Raw genomic sequence first — 17,533 nt, 5'->3', positions numbered from 1 at the left:
CAGGGGCTAGGGTCAAATGCAACACACAAAAGTGCTGGAGAAACTCAGCAGGTCACACTGCATCTGCAGCAAGTAAATGGTTACCAATGTTTCGGGCTGGGCCCTTCGTCGACCTGTGGCTTTTTTGCTTATTTCTTATGAAGGGCTTGTAGCGGCAGCGACACTGCTAACTGAAGGATCACACAACCAGATGGGTTGAGATCAGTGAGCAAAACTGATTTATTGCAGGCTGCCTGGCTGGACTTTTACTCCCAGCCCGGACCTGGCTGAGAACTGCACTGGGGGGCCCCGACATCACCAGGCGTCACGTGGGTCGCCAAGCCCGGGCTTCTGAGCCCGGTGCCAAGGTCAGGAGGAAACCCCGATGGCACCATTTTGGCCGGCTGCCCCGCCGCGTGCGTGACGAGAGGGGCCGGTTCGCCTGCCTAACGGCGTACCGCCGCAGGCTTTTACTTCTGATGATTGCTACATGAGCTGCTCAGTTCCTCCAACACACTTGTATATTGCAGATGATGGATGGAGCCAGATAAGGAGATGATTGGCAGGTAGAGCCAGGTGAGAGAAGGGTGGAATCAGGAGGATAGCTAATGGATGATAGGTAGAGGTAGATAAGGAAAAGAAAACAAGAGGCAAATGGAATCGGGCTCTGTGTGTGTAGTTGGGGGGGGGGGGGTGGGCGGTGTGGTTGGTAGCTAGAGACAGGCTCGAAATGGAAATGTGGCTGCAGAAGAGGAATGTGGTAATGAGGGAAGGTGATGAATAAAATCTTAAAGGAGGGAAATGGGCAGTTATAATTTATTGGGAAAGTGAAATGAGAACTAGAGGGTGTGGGTGATGGGGATTGTAACTAAGTGTGGGTGGGGAATAAAACTGAGTGACAGATGGGGGAACCAGAAGGAGAGAGGAGCAATGTCAGTGTAGGTTATGTACGTCAATTAAGTTGGTAAATTCATTGTTTGTGGCTGTAGATTACCTGGATGGAATATGAAGTTTTCTTCCAGTTTACATTTGGCCTCTCCCTATCAGTAGAGAAAACTGACAGATCAGTGTGGGGATAGGAAGAGAAGCAAGCAGGATAACCATTGGTGGTGACAAGATTGGTGTTCCACAAAACAAGTGCAAACATCGTTGTATGTTTATGTCTCTGAAATGCAGTGAATCTTGGTTGAAATCTCAAACTAGTCTCTCCAACAGCAAAAAATGATCTCATTTGCATGGCTCAATGTTGGCTGAACTACTGAGGCGATGTGCATGGACTACCTGTGAAGACTAATGTCAAATAGATTGTATAAGGAGTGATGCAGCTCCTTAGCAATGAGGTACAGAGATAAAACTATTTTTTAACCAAAAACCTATTTTATTCATCATAAGTTATTTACAAACAAGAAAACTGTTCATCTTTTTACATTCAAAAAGTCAATCATATCTATACATTCTCATCCATGTCCATTGTTGCATTTCTCTCAATGCCCCCCATTACCACTAATGTGGCAATTTGTTGTTTCTTATTTCCCCACTCCCCCCAACTGTTGGTTGAGGGATTTCCCCTCAGACTCAGCCCCTCAGTGCCCAGTAAGGACTGTGGCCCTTCCCACAGCGCCCTCGCATTGGCTGCACCAAGCCTCAGCACGTACTCCTGCCACCTGGAATGCACCAGTCATCAGCATCTAAGTATCCTGAAAGACTAATTGGTTTCAGGCAGATTAAAAGGCATTTTTCACAAATTTGGTATATGCAGAAAATTTATAAACTGGATAAGAACTTTATCATAAACCACAAGCCAAGATTATAACTAATAATCAGATGTTACCCATTTTTTTTCTTACTCCCTCCCCCCCCACCCCCCCCACTCTCCCAACTCCAACACCCTTGAGTAGATCGATTTGACAGGGGTGTCCTCTGTCTCCGGCACTTTTTATCTTAGCTATTGAGCCACTGATGGAGATTATAAGGGAGCAATCTGGATATTAAGGGTTTCAGAGTGAGACAGGAAGAACATGAAATTAGCTTATTTGCTGATAATGTGCTATTATGTATGTCTGACCCAGATAAATCCTTGATAAAATTACAAGTATTATTAGAAAAATATGGAAAAGAATCAGGTTATAAAGTAAATATCGACAAGAGTGAGATAATGCCATTGAAAATTTTTGATTATGAAAGATAATGGAAGATGGATGGAATCAAATATTTAGGAATAATGACATAATAATCTGCAGAACATATAAGTTTAATTACACTCCTCTTTTAGAAACAAAAAGAGAAAGATTTGCAGAAATGGAAAGACCTGCCGATTACTTTAGTGGATGCCAAGATTGCATGCAGTATCTTTTGCAATTGTTGCCTATTGCACTCACTAAAAAAATTATTTAAATGATTGAGTAATTACATAAGGCAATTCCTATGGAATAACAAAATGCCAAGAATTTCACTGGAAAAGTGAACATAGGATTATAAACTGGAAGGATTTAGATTTCCAGACTTAAGAAATACTATTAATCAGCTCAAGCAAGAACTTTATCATTCTTTATTTGAAGAAGACAGTCTCCCTTCTTGAATCTGAATGGGATTGAATTCAATAAAAGAGACAGCAAAAGACTTTATATGCAAGTGGAATGTTAATTTTTTAAAAATGGATAACCCTATATTAATACATATGATTAGAATATGGCAAGAAATGAGTGTATTGGGAAAATAAAGGTATATCATTAAGAACACCATTATGTAAAAATGTTTTGCTGCCTATGCATCTGGGTAACAAAATATTGAATTCCTGGTATGATAAAGGAACGATATATTAATGACTATTATGTGCATGGATCACTCATATCTTTTGAACAATTAAGAAATAGATACTGAGTAGCTAATGGGACTTTATTTTGATTTATCCAGCTTGGATTGTTCCTAATAGAAAGATGGGGGCCAAGTTTCCTGAAATTAGTAAAATGGAAGAAACGATTTGGCTGGGGAAATACATCAAAATTTATAACTAAGATGTACTATGTTCTCTCGAATAAAAGTGTGAAACCAGGTTTACAGAGACCGAGAGAGAGATGGGAGTTGGATTTAGGTGTTGCAATAATGGTCTGATTGGTGTTTGGATAGCATGACATCAATTATAAATGCAAGGTATGGATGAGTGCAATATAATTTCCTACATCAATTATATCTCACACCACAGAAATTGCATAAATCAAAATCTGAAATATTGGAAATGTGTTTTAGGTGTGGGACAAATAGGAACATTTTTACATGCTACATGGTCATGTGTGAAGGTGAGACCTTTCTGGCATGATTTTACTGAAATATCAACAAGGATAACAGGGGTGGCCTTCACGGGCAACCTGGAGCTTTATCTTTTGGGTAACTTTATTGAAATAAGCAATAAATGAACTAAATTCCAAATTTCATTTGTTAAAATAGCCTTAACAGTCGCTAAGAAATGAATTGCAATTACTTGGAAATCCGATTTCCCCTCTAGGTCATCGGGCGGAATACCTCATCACCAGGGCTCACAAACCAGCACCAGGTCTTAGCCAGACTGGTGGTGAGAGGAGCCCTCCCAATCAGACCTTTCTTGTATTGCCAGAACATCACCCTTCATGCATACCGCAGTGGAGTGGAGACAGTCACCCACCTCTTTGCAGAATGCAGATTTGCTAAGAGTGTGTGGAAAAGGATGCAAGGGTTCTTGTCATGGTTCATCCCAGTGTCTATTATCTACGGGCTTTCCTGGAGACACACTCTGAGTCAGACATCCAGAACTGCTGGAAGACCATCAACTCAGTGAAAGAAGCATTTTTTAAAATATTTTTTCCTATAAAATATACATAGAAAACTCCAATATTAACTACATTTCTTTCAAAACAAAATAAAACAAACAAAACAACCCCTCCCCCTCCCTTTCACAATATAAATCCACACACCATCAGTACTCATTTATGTTGACTATCAAAAATTATATATGGGGAAGTCACTTGCATTTGTACTATAGCACCATTCATTATTATCCATTAAATTATTGTATTTAGAATTACAATTGGGCCCCTATATGATCCAAATATGGCTGTCGTATCTTAGTCATATTTATTAAGTTATATGTATGCAACTATTCATCTCAGCAGTCCATCTGGTTGAAAGCCTTCTCCTGGTCTAAGCTGACCAGACAGGTGTCCACCCCTCTGTCCTGCACATATGTGGAATTTTCCTGCCTGGATCCATGCAGGTTTGGTCTGCCTCAGAACAGACTTGAGTCGATGAGCGATAGCCTTGAACGGTATTTTGTCGTCAACGTTTATATCCTGGCTGATGAATGTAGGCCATTGCTGATTTATAACAACACTTCTTTCATGTGTGGATAGACCACCCAGATACTGTGATATAAACTCTTGTGTCTTTGTCTTCGGCTGTCTCTATCTTTAGTATAACAACTCTCCCCATACCAGAAACCTCTGCAGTAAAAGCTATGGTCTCTATTGTTGCAGTATAATTTTGAAACTAATTGCATTCAATTGTGAACACACCTTTTATGTCGTATTTTAGCATGCAATTTCATTTAATATACTCTACTTTATTAGGAAGGAGCAAATAAATCGCATCGTATCATTTTTGTAATCTATCTTAAAAAATAGTAGATGAAAAGCAGAAGAGTTCCTGACACAAGATGTTGTTTTGATGGCAAAAAAAATATGTAGCACAAGATCAGAAAGCAGTATGATTGTATGTACAGCTAGCACCTCAAAGCACTGGAAAAATACCGCTCATGCTGCCTTGAGAAAACCCTCCAAATTCACTGAAAGAATCAAATGAACTTGATTCAATTCAGTAGAACATTGTAATTGCTTTTTATTTGCTTTTGTAGTTGTTATCTTTTACAAAGTACCTGTTTGGCTGCAGCAAAAAAAAATCAATGCATATGTACATTGTATAATGTATTTGGCAATAAACTCATCATTAGGTAATATATTTAAAATTATGGGGAACTGACACTTGGCGATTATGGATTCCTCAATCAGCAATATAAAAAAATATTATCTGGCCATTTCCACATTGCTGATAAGGCAGCTTGCTGCATAAAAATTGGCATTGCAGTGTAGATGATATTTTAAATATGCATTAGCTGTAAACCAGTTTAGAACAACAGTTGTGGAAGAAGTGTTATTTGAAGGCCATTTTCCTCTCAGTACTTGGATTATTACAGATTTGGGCCCTTCAGTTTAGATACCCATTGGACTAATAATTTCGTCAGTGGACCTAGGTCTGCAAACAACTTTAGATCCATGAATATCAAGTGAGGATACTCATTCCACATGCTGAGGAGGAAAGAAGATTTTGTCCTTGTTGCTCATTTGTGAAAAATCTTGTAAATTTACCCTTTCTTGTTTTTGTTTCTTCCTTCTATAATTGTTTCATGGTATAACCTCACGCAATTTTGCATTCAGCAAGGGTCAATGGAATGTATGCAACTGAGTTAAACGTTTGTAGAATTTGGACTGAATTGCTTTCAGATTTTTGTTGCCTTCTCTATTTGCTCTCTAGCACTTCAGCTATGTTCTTCATTTCAATGCAGCATTCTAACTCCATCTAGTGGTCCTTTTCAAACATTTCCACTTTCAGTCTAACCTTGATATCTGCCATGACCTTTTACAGCCCTGCCTCTCTCTCCTCTTCTGTGACTCAAGTTCAGGCCCACTTTAAATGGAGCTGGTGTTCTTCAAGTTGTTTGCTTGGCGTTCATGATATTTTAAACTTGTTTAAAAAAAATGTAAGAAATTAAAGGAAATGGTAATTGAAACAAAGTAATTGGAGGAAAGATATAATTGTTAAGCGGAGTTATGTTATCAAGAGGATCACCAGTGGCAAAAAATTGTGAGCTGATTTTCTTTATCTTGCCTATCACATGCACAGGGACTACAGGCCAGTTCAAGTTCAAATTTATTGTCAAAGTGCATGGCATCACATATTTTCTTCTTCCAGTGGGCCAGGCAGAATTTCTACTTTTAAGTAGTGTAAACTACTCAAGAAAAAGATGCAAATACAAAGTAGAGAAATGTAAACAAAGAAAGAAATATAAACTATAAACAAATAATGTGCAAAATAAGAGTCCTTAAATGAGTCTCTGTTTAAGTGGTGTTTAAGAGTCTGATGGTGGAGGGGTAGCAACTGTCCCTGAACCTGGTGGTGTGTCTTGCAGCAATTATACCTCTTTCCTGGGTGGTGTGGAACCTTGATTGCTGCTGCTCTCCAACAGTAGCAATCTATGTAAATTTTCTCAGTGGTGGGGAGAGTTTTGCCTGTGATGTACTGGGCTATATCCACTGCTTTTTTTTAAAAGGGCTTTCTGCTCAGAGGTATTGGTACACCTACACCAGGCCATGATGCAGTCAGTTGTACACTTTCCACTGCACATATGTCGGCATTTGTCAAGGTTTCCATGTCATATTGAATCTCTGCAAATTCCTGAGGAGGTAGAGGTGCTGACATGATTTTTCTTTACAATGATATTCATATGTTAGGTCCAGGAAAGATCCTCTGAGCTGCTGACTCCCAGAAATTTAAATTTGCTCATTCTCTCTACCTCTGATCACTCTACGATCGCTGGATTGTGCTCCTCTAGTTTTCCCTTTATAGTCGATAATCAGCTCCTTGATTTTGGTGACATTGAGTGAGAGGTTGTTGTAAAATTCAGCCAAGTTTTCAATTTCACTCCTGTATGCAGACTCATCATCCCTTTTTATACAGCACACTTACTGTGCTGTCATCAGCAAATTTATAAATGGTGTTGTCATACCAAGCTGCACAGTCGTGGGTGTAAAGCGAGAAGAGCCCCTTTTAGTTCAACCAGAATCTCAGTATTCACTCTAGCTTATGTTCAACCTGAATAATGTGCTATTTTCCATTACTTTTTAAGGGAGCCACGGTACGCAATGATGTTGAATCTGTGATTATCAGTCGAATAGTCAAGGGTGGTGCTGCAGAGAAGAGTGGTGTGTTGCATGAAGGAGATGAAGTTCTTGAAATAAATGGAATTGAGATTCGTGGAAAAGATGTTAATGAAGTGTTTGATCTGCTGGTATGTGATTTGTACGTCATTTTAAAACTATTTCCTTTGACCTTTGAAACTCTTTGTCAAGTACTTGTGTGGTCTTTGAAATAAATAGTCACATCAAAATCAAATCAAACCAATATTTTCATTGGATGCAGGCTGAGATGCATGGTACCCTGACATTTGTTCTGATTCCCAATCAGCAGGCCAAGGTTCCTCCTGCCAAGGAAATGGTGGTAAGTGAATTTTATTTAAAACAACTGAAAAGAATATAATCAAGATTGATTTGAATTAATTTTTAAACTTCTCATCTTGTCCCTTTAGCACACTTTTAATGGTGACAGTCCAAATAGACCTATTGAATCTGTAAACTTTTTAAATCATTGGACTAATTGAAAAGTGAATACAGTAAGACCCCCATTATCTAGGACCTATGGGGACTGATAAATGCCAGATAAGTGAATTCTCCAGTTGCTTGAGATTGTGTGTTGCGTGATTGGTGAACTACACTGGGAGCACCAATTTTAAACTTTCATATTTTTTAACCTATTTATTTTCTACCATTTTTTTTTCCGGTTGCTTGAATTCTGAATAACGGGGATTTTTATTGTTTTTGTGTTTTGTCATGTGAGATAATATGGTTAGCAGTTGAGAAGTATAGAGACTCTAGTCAGATGAAAAACTGGAGGAAGGTTAGATTTTCTCCTTACTTAATGATATTCACTGGTTCAAAACGGTGCAAGTTTAATAATCCATTAGCTAGTATGTTAAGGGTAGGTGTTAACTGGAGTGAATGTATTTGCAATAATGTGAGTCTTTCAAGTAAACTTTGTTAACTCTCAGATATTCATCGGCTTCCACTTTGAAGGAAAAATTGCTGACAGTTGAACATTAATAGGGAGGAGGCTGTAGAATATGCCATTTGTCAAGGAGCTGTTGTTTTTACTGTGGGTTCTGTTTAACTATTAAAATGACCTTTTTTCATTAAGCCCTGAAAATAATGTTTGTGTGAAACCACAGAAATTTAAAAAAAATATTGATTGAGGAATGCAAGTTTGATCTCTGCCTCCCTGCATTGGTTAGGTTACAAATCTAGTGGATTTTTTTTTTAAGAATAATGAAATCTGAGAAATGTTTAGTAGATATGAATCTGCCTTTTTGCAGGTGCATGTAAAAGCCCACTTTGATTATGACCCCTCGGATGATCCTTACATTCCCTGTCGAGAGTTGGGGCTATCATTCCAAAAAGGAGACATCCTTCATGTGATAAGTCAAGAAGACCCCAACTGGTGGCAGGCCTATAGAGATGGAGACGAGGACAATCAGCCATTAGCTGGACTTGTTCCAGGTAAGAGGCAATTAGCATATATAATTTTTCATCTGTTTTTGGAACAGTGTACTTTGTGTTTCTCAGGAGTAGAGAGAAATTTTTGCCTTAAAAATCTACAAAATTGTTGGTTGAACATTGATCCCAGAGTTGCTAGCAGTTCCACAGTGATTCAACAAGAAACTGTGAACTTGCACTAACTTAATTAAGTATACTATTGTAGTTGCTTTTGTATTTTTTTCCAAAGTAACAGGCAAGAATTTCAGTGAATAGGTACATTGTACAATGTATATGACAGTAAGTTCTTTATCATTATCATTATCATTTCCCAAAATTTAGTTCCAACTCCAGAGATAGTTAATGGAATTAAAACTGCTTTTCATCTAAGAAGACTAGCCTGTTCTATTAATTAAAAAAAAATCACAAGGTTTTTGCAAAAGTTTTCCAATTTCATCAGGGCTTGTTGATTGAAATTTTCAGCTTTTTGAAAAGAGCTTGACTGTTTTCTGAAGCCTCTGATAAATTTCACTTGAACTGCCTTGAGCCTAAGTCTGGGATATGTTGCAGTGGCAACTGGCATTTCTTGATATTTGTGGGCATGTCTATTCGACGCGACATGATGTCCCGTTTTCTCCTTGTGTTTACTCAATGATGTTGATGTACAAACAATTAAAAGATCCTTCTTTGTTTTTGCCAAATTCCTTTTAAGAGGGTTGCTGAAGGTAAGAATGTTGTAGCCTCCTACAACTATAAAATATCCAGCAAAAAGTTCGCAGAACTTCATTCAATTTCAGGACAAACTGTTGTTTGTAGAACCAAGTCTATCGATGAAATTTCTGGTGCACAGCAATGATATCTAAACTGATGGATCCAAATCTACAGTAATTCAATATTTAAATTCATTTACTTAAAGAGGAAAATGGCCTTCAAATAAGCTGTTTTTCCAATGGTGCTTGTACCTGAAACATTGGTTATATAGTACAGTACAACTCCAATTATCCGAAATTGGGTTCTTTGATATCTTCATTTATCCGAAATTTTTTCGGAGCCAAACTGACCAGTGACGTCGCCGGCAGCAGTGCACCTTGGGCTCCTAGCACAAGCGGGGCCTCGGTGGGGAAGTGTCGGTGATCAGCATAGCCAGCATTTTTATGATGAGAATTAAGCATTATTTTAATGCTTAAAAAGCCTTTCCTTGTTTGTTATTTAAAAACCATTACAAGTGATTTGCTGTTGCTACTGGGCAATGATCAGTTCTCCAAAAAAAACATATATCCAACATAGGCCCAGTGCTGACCATTTCAGATAATCGGAGTTGTACTGTTCATTTTTACTGCCTATGGACGCTGCTGAGTTCTTCCAGCATTTTTTGGTAACTTGTGATCTATGTTTATTTCAAGTATAAACAGCTCAAATTGCTCCAAATTTTGAAATATTTTATTTTCCATTTTTTTTAAAGCTTATTGATGTTATTGTATCATGGTTAAAATATATTAATGTTATCAATGTAATGGGACCTTCATTTTAATGACATGTCACTGAAGTACTTTTTGTTTAGTATATGCTTTGGTGGCCTTTGTCAACATTACTAGGAATAGAGGACATTTTATACTGTATTGCTGCAGATTGCAACTAGAAATTTAATAGGAAAACAAGAAGACCATTTTCTTATTGGTATAGTTTACCCTTGGTCTGCTGAATACTTTTAAATTTGAACTGGAAAATGGTATATTAATAATGTATTTTGCAGACCAGGTCTTTCATTATTCTCAGCTTAAGTGGAATGCAAGCTAACATTAACTGCTCCTCCTTTGCTGACAAAGCAGTTAAAGGCGACGTTTAAATCCATCTTTTTGGGTTGTGAAAGTTCGATGGCTTCTATTAGGTTGATTTTATGTAGCCTCCTACAACTATAAAATATCCAGCAAAAAAAACCCCACATCTCTTAACATGCATCTTTTTTTTTGCTGTTATTGTTTTCTTTGCATGCAAACAGGGAAAAGCTTCCAGCAACAAAGAGAAGCCATGAAACAAACAATAGAAGAAGATAAAGAGCCTGAGAAATCAGGTTAGGAAACATAAATTTTATAACTCAAATTAATGTAACTTCAAGCCAAAGAAATTGAACTTTCAATTTGAAGGTTATAATTTGATATTTAATTTTAAGTGGTTCCTCTGTGCAGTTTTATTTTTAAAGACCTAATTGCTGAATGTAATGTGACATAATTTGAGTACAGAAAGAGGCAATATCTAGAAACAATAATATTATACATATTTCAAGCTATTTTCCAACGCAAGGTGAAATAAAGTGTGACACATAACAATCACCTAAAATGAAATCAGAATCATCCAAATGTTTCAATTCAATGCACTGTTTCATGGTTATTGTGTTTATAAAAAAAAAAAAAAAAAAATGAATTATTGGAGTAGCCCGTGCACGAAGACACAGATTGGCCTACAAAATGGCCGGCGACCACACAGACCTGGTGTGACACTAGCCATCGTCCCAGGTGACCTACCGCACGGCAGGAAGATGGGGAACTGTGACGGGAATGCTGGCCAATCCCAGGTCAGTGCTCTGATGGCACGGGGCCCTGACGTCAGCACCTGGAGCCCATATAAACTCAACAGCCAGTGCAATAAACCAGTCTAGACTTCAAGACTTTGCTGTGCATGTTGTTCTGCACCTCGCGTAGCATGAGCACTACGTTATAACATAAAACAATGCTGCAAAAATGAAGATATTTTGTTTCTGGAGTTAACCAATTAACTGCATTGATGCATTTAATTTTCACAGGGTGTTTATTTAAGTGCTGATGCCATGAAACAGTATAAGTATTATCCAGAATATTTACCACCAACACGATTAATGGAATCTTATTTTGTGTTTATGTAACACAGTTGTTCTTGCAGTGTCCACATAATCTTGCTATTCCTTGAGTTTAAGTTATTTTGTACACCTACACCAATCACTGCTTAGCTACCAATAACATATTTGGAGCATTTACTGAGCACTAAAAATCGGAGCTCGACTGATTGAAATTATCTTAAATATACAGACTTTCTTGCTGTGAAGTTGAATATACTGTCATTAAATGCACTTATTTTCAGGAAAAATACTATTGCCACAATTAAACTATTAATACCTAGGAGAAGAATCTGCTGACCACTTTCCCCAGATTACTTCTGGAATAAGGCATTGAGCCTGGAGATTCAAAATGGTGTTCCATATTGACTGTATATATTGCTATAATAGTTTGGGAAATATTATCCTAATTGGAATTTAGTAGATCATAATGTATCACATTGGATAATTTTGTTGTGATAATATTGTTCAGATTGATGTCAAGATGACAGTTAAATTTCAGACCAGCAATCTAATGTTGTAAGTTATTGTGATATAGAATGTAGCACCAGGCAGGATAGCAGAGGCAGATGTAATTATAATTTTTAGGGGAAATATTTAACTACTTTTTTTTTAAACCTTTATTTATTCGTTCAAAATACAGATAATAAGTAAGATATATAACAATAAACTAAGCATGAATGATATATTTTATATATATATAAAAGAAAAAAGAAAGGAAGAAAAAGGAACCCCCCCCTTTCACCCAACACTCCTAAGGAGAGCCATAAAGAGAAAAAATAAAGAAAAATTAAATATACATATTAAGATCTAATCAATGTAAATCAAAATGTAAATATTCCAAATATAACAACCACTTTTTAATAAAAAAACTATAGTTATCACGTGAAACATGTGATTTTTTCCATTATTAAACAATATTTCATCTCATTGTGCCATCAATTAATATCAATCATATTCGTATCTTTCCACGTACTAGCAATACATTTTTTCGCTACAGATAATGCTAAATATACAAAAGCAAGTTGAAATTTATCTAATCTCTGACCTTTCAGAGGTGGCAAACTACCCAATAAAAATACTGTCGGATCTAAAGGTATTTTAATCTTATACGAATATTCCAGAAACGGAAATATTTAACTACTTGAAGTTTAAAAAAAAACTGGCCTATGTGAATGGAGTCAAAGAGTGGATAGCTCATAGTTAGCAAAGGTAATCGCCTCCTGTGTGTTACATAATTAAAGAATGTCATGCAGTTTTCTCTGAAATTCAAGACATCCTATTCTTGTAGAAAACAAAATTATCTTAATTTTTACCTTGCTCTCTCCCAAATGTTTGATATCTCATCTGGTTAATGATTGGCTTTGAAATTTACTTAAAGTCAATATAACTGTATAATCTATTTCTGTTTTAGGAAAACTTTGGTGTGCAAAGAAAAATAAGAAGAAGCGAAAGAAAATATTATATAATGCAAATCGAAATGATGGTATGTAAATGTATGCATGAACCTTTTACACTTCAAGTGTCTCATGGGTCAGTTAGCATTTCATTGAATTTTCAGTGAACACTGGAGATTATTTTTCTTCTGTTCTGGTTATGGCTGTTTACATTACTGCCAGTGGACATGAAGAGACCTTGTTTACCTCAGCTTCATACTGCATTTGTGATTTTGGTCCTTTGGTACTAAGCAGAAATTAGGCTCTTCAGTTTAAGAAGCTTGGTACAGCCTGTTGGCACCTGTGTTTGGGTAGGGGTGAGAGCGTATATGAACAGGTAATACATTATTTTTAAATTGCGGAGATTGGAAATCTGAAAGACAAACAAAATATGTTGAAAACACTCAGCAAATCAGAAAGTCATAAATTAGAAGTCAAAAATATTTCAGATCAAAGATCCTTCAATCAGAATGAGAGACAAATTGAATGACAGAGGGGAAATTGGAAGAATTAAAATGATAGAAAGAATGACTAGAAGGAGAGCCAGTGATAATGAGAGTAGATGAGGAGAGAAGAATGAATGCTGGGATGATGCCAAAAGTGTCATTTTTCAATATTAAAATAAAATTGTGCCTCTGAACCTCTCGGATTTTTTTAATTCAGAGAAATTATGAAGTGTGGATGCTTTCTAAATGTTTCAACTAAACTGATACGAGGTTTAAAAAATAATAAAGCTATTGAGAAGCACATTTTTTTAAAAATTGCAAAATCATATTAGTGTTTTTGGGCAAATCTCAAAGAACAGTTTGCTTAAAATGTGTGCAAGTTACACGGCTGATTAACTTCAGAATTTCTGCATCTTATCCCCTTCCCCTGTTAGATTATGACAATGATGAGATCTTGACGTACGAAGAAATGTCACTGTATCACCAACCTCCCAGTAGGAAACGGCCAATAGTTTTGATTGGCCCTCTAAACTGTGGTCAGAATGAACTGCGACAGAAGCTGATGGAAAGAGAGGCTGATCGTTTTGCACCGGCAGTACCCCGTGAGTTAACTATGCTGCTTCATTTTAACACTAGTGCTTGTTGTGAGCTCTGTGTAACTTGTAATCTCAAACTCATAGATACAACACGTTCCATGAGAGATAATGAGGTGAATGGCCGTGATTATCTCTTTGTGTCACGTCAGTTTTTTGAAGCTGACATGGCAACCAACAAATTCATCGAACATGGAGAATATGAAAAAAATTTGTATGGCACCAGTATTGACTCAGTGCGACAAGTGATCAACTCTGGCAAGATATGCTTGTTAAATTTACACACACAGGTAAGCACCTAAGTGCGTGAGTTATTGCAGTCATTGAAAATTAGTATTTTCACGAAAAAATTTAAGCAAGAATACCTGCACATTAACAGCACAAGGAAAATGATCTGGTTTTTGAACAAGCATGTCATCACTGATGACCACAAACCTTTTTTTAAAAAAAAAAGAGAAATGCTGAGTGGCATACCACTTGCAATGATAAGAAATTAAACGTTAATATTGGCTAACTTGGTGATTTTATAATAAAAAAAACAATATTCATAAACTTGGTACATGGAATGAATTAAAAATAATAGATGGACCAGAGACTGGACCTAAGTGAAAGGAGATTAAAACATTTATGGGGAATTTTGTAGCAACATTGAACTCATTTGCAGTTAATGAGCTGAAATAATTGTTTGCATCTGTGTACAGGTATATCCCGCTTTACGAAGTTGGAGGGTTCCTGAGAAACAGTTTGTAAAGCAAAGACCTCTTGACTACTATTGAGGCTATTTTTGTAAAAGTGAAACCCACTATAATTTCTTCGTAAAAGCCAACACTGGTTTCTTCATATAAGTGAATTTTCATAAAGCAAGTATTTGTAAAGCGAGGTTTACCTTTATACAGAACGTGAAAGGAGCTTGCACACCTGATACTTCAGTTCTTGTGAATGCAAGAGGCTTTTGTGTGATTTTAACAAAAATATTTGATGTGGATGATTTTGGAGCAAGTCCATTTTGATATTTTTATATTTACCTCAGCACTTCTCATCCAACTGTCGTGTTATTTGCAGTTTTAGGGTATTTTAGTTTTGCCATGAAATGTTAATTTAACAGCTTCAATATTTTTTTTTAAAAAACAAGACTCCGATAGAAATGTTTTTAAAAACATTTTTATGACTCAGCATTCTTCCAATTTGGCTGAATCGACGACAAGACTGCTTTCCTTCACTTTGTGGTTTTAAATTATCCAAATAGCATAAATGTGTGCTTAGATTCTGAATCCCAGAGGTTTGAAGTGATTAATAGCACCATATAGTCTCAGAGGGCTTTTCTCTTTGCAGCCATGGAAATGAGAGATAAGATCATGAGAGCCAGGGAAAAAAAACCTTTTTTCAGGGCAACAATAGCAAATACCAAAGGTTAACAGGAAGAAAGTTTTGAGGAGATGTCAGAGGTATTTTTATTTTACACAGAGTGGTAGTACCTTGAATGCATTGCCGCCAGTGGTGGTGGAGGCTGGTACAATAGAGTCATTTGAAAAACTCTTGGATGGGAACATTGAAATAATAAAAATAGATGGTCATGGGCTGTAGGGTTGGGAAGGGTTAGATTGATATAGAGTAGGTGTATATAGGTCAGTACCACACCATAGGCTGAAGGTTTATACTCTGCTGTACTATTTCTATGTTTGAAATTGAAATGAAAACATAATTAAAATAAAAAATAGACAAATTCAATACTGTTACCTCACTTTTTGTTTCTAGTCACTAAGGATCCTGCGCAATTCTGACTTAAAGCCTTATATAATCTTCATTGCACCACCTTCCCAAGAACGATTGCGTGCAATGCTCACCAAAGAGGGGAAAAATCCGAAGGTAGTATTTTTTTTGTAATTTGTATGAAATTGCTCTTTTACCCCAAGTTTACTCAGGTCATTAATTACTCTCATAAAATACAGTTTTATAATTGAGGAATATAGTTCAAGGACTGGCTGCTGCAGTACCTGCTCGTGTTCTTTGTATTCAGAAGTATTGTCAGAATACGTACATGGCATCACAAACAAACCTGAGATTCTATTTCCTGCAGCCCAGGCAGAATTTCAAATTCCAGTAGTGCAAAACAACTGTACTTAAGAAAAGATGCGTGAAATGTAAACAAAGTACACTACAGAAAAAATGTGCAAAATAAGAATTTTTGTATCAGTCTCTGAGTCTGTTTAGGAATCTGAAACTGTTGTTTAGTGGAGCGGTTGCAACTGTTCCTGAACCTAGGTGGTACAAATCTTTAAGATACCTGTACCTCTTTCCTGATGGCAGCAGTGAGAACAGAGCATATTCTGGGTAGGGTGGATTCTTGATGATTGCTGCTCTCTAATGGCAGTGTTCCATGTAGATTTTCTCTCCGGTGGGGAGAGTTTTGCCTGTGATGTACTGGGCTATGTCCACTACCTTTTGCGGGGCTCTCTGCTCAAAGGTATTGGTGCCCTCATACCAAGCTGTGATGCAAGCAGTCAGCATATTTTCCACTACACATCTGTAGAAGTTTCCCAAGGTTTCTGATGCCGTACCAAACTTCCATAAACTCCTGAGGAAGTAAAGGTCTTGGCATGCTTCCTTCATGATGACATTAGTATGTTGGAGCCAGGAAAGTCTTCTGAGATGGTAGGCCTTTTCACACCACAGTGTAAAATGAATATTCTTGGGAAATTTTCCTGGGAACCCTCTTGTGAACCTGCGGTGTGAAAGGTCAGCCCAAAGACAGGTCTGCGGCTCCGGGAAATGGCAAATGGCTGAGCAGGGAAAGCCTAGTGATGTCAGCACTTGTGTGTTGCATCACATAGGTGATTAAAATTAAAAGATACCTACCTCCTGAAACAGTGGGCTGTTTTGGCACGTTGAAGCAGCAGCACAATGCGGGATGAATGGCTGTCCTCGTTAACCATAATCCCTCATGCAGCTGGATTTCCCAGAACAGTTCCAGCTGCTTGAGGGATTGTGGGAAATGAAGTTGGTTATTCATCCAGCATTGTGCCGTCATCACAATGTGCCAAACTGTGGGGTGGGGGGTGGGCCAGCGTCTGGAGGTGGGGGCAGGAAGTTAGCGAGCAGGCAGGTGACCTACGGACAGACTGGAGGTGAACTTATTCTCACTCCTGTGAGTGTGTAATGTGTCATCATTTGGGGCCGGATCCTCTGCTAAATTGCTATGGAGGGCAAATTCCCAGGAATTTGGACTGCTGTGTGAAAGGCGCAGGAGGTCCTGAATTCCTGGAAATTACTCCGGGACAAAGTAGGGTCACCGCTTGCCTGTGGTGTGAAAACAGCTAACGACTCCCTGGATTTGTTTGCTCACCTTCTCCACCTTAGATTTTCCCCCAGTGATCACTGGCTAGATCTGGTTATACCTGTTGTAACATTTTTCAGTGCTGTTCTCCTCCTGAGGAACATTAATCATGCTTTCCCAATTTGAATGAACTCCCTTCACCCTTGGCATCTCTAATTTTGAAACTGTGGACTGTTCCCAAGAGCAGATCGTTTCTGTTATTGTGTGTATCTGTGGTCCCACTACTAATCTTTTCAGGATATAATTTCCATCTTTCACTGCAATAAAAACTTTTGCCATCAGCTCCAAAGTTTTAAGTCTGAAACGTGGAAGAAACAACAGGCAATGTCAATAATGGGTTTTAATGCTGGAGACACTAATTGAACCAATTAATTATTTTCAGTGCCTGTCTATTTTTTTATTGAGCCACTTGTATATCTGCAGGGAGGCACAGTCCAAATGCAGTGAGGCCGATATGTTAATTGCAAAAGGGAATTTGATATGTGA

At 37.5% G+C, this 17,533-nt stretch overlaps 1 protein-coding gene across 6 annotated transcripts in view; it reads left to right on the top strand.

The window, feature by feature from the left end:
* Positions 1–17,533, top strand: part of LOC138753737 (protein PALS1-like) — an 80,612-nt gene that overhangs the window by 54,596 nt on the left and 8,483 nt on the right. For all 6 annotated transcript variants that reach the window (XR_011351398.1, XR_011351397.1, XM_069917093.1 and 3 more), the window contains exons 7-14: positions 6,911–7,072; positions 7,204–7,281; positions 8,210–8,393; positions 10,369–10,440; positions 12,653–12,724; positions 13,555–13,722; positions 13,801–14,003; positions 15,469–15,579. Coding sequence is in view for 4 of the 6 variants with exons in the window: in XM_069917093.1 (XP_069773194.1) it covers positions 6,911–7,072; positions 7,204–7,281; positions 8,210–8,393; positions 10,369–10,440; positions 12,653–12,724; positions 13,555–13,722; positions 13,801–14,003; positions 15,469–15,579 (1,050 nt within the window). In the remaining 2 variants the exon portion in view is untranslated. The remainder of the gene's footprint in view (positions 1–6,910; positions 7,073–7,203; positions 7,282–8,209; positions 8,394–10,368; positions 10,441–12,652; positions 12,725–13,554; positions 13,723–13,800; positions 14,004–15,468; positions 15,580–17,533) is intronic.

Source organism: Narcine bancroftii, chromosome 2 (genome assembly GCF_036971445.1).
Source record: "Narcine bancroftii isolate sNarBan1 chromosome 2, sNarBan1.hap1, whole genome shotgun sequence".
NCBI classification, from domain to species: domain Eukaryota; kingdom Metazoa; phylum Chordata; class Chondrichthyes; order Torpediniformes; family Narcinidae; genus Narcine; species Narcine bancroftii.
This window is presented reverse-complemented; position numbering and strand designations above follow the sequence as displayed.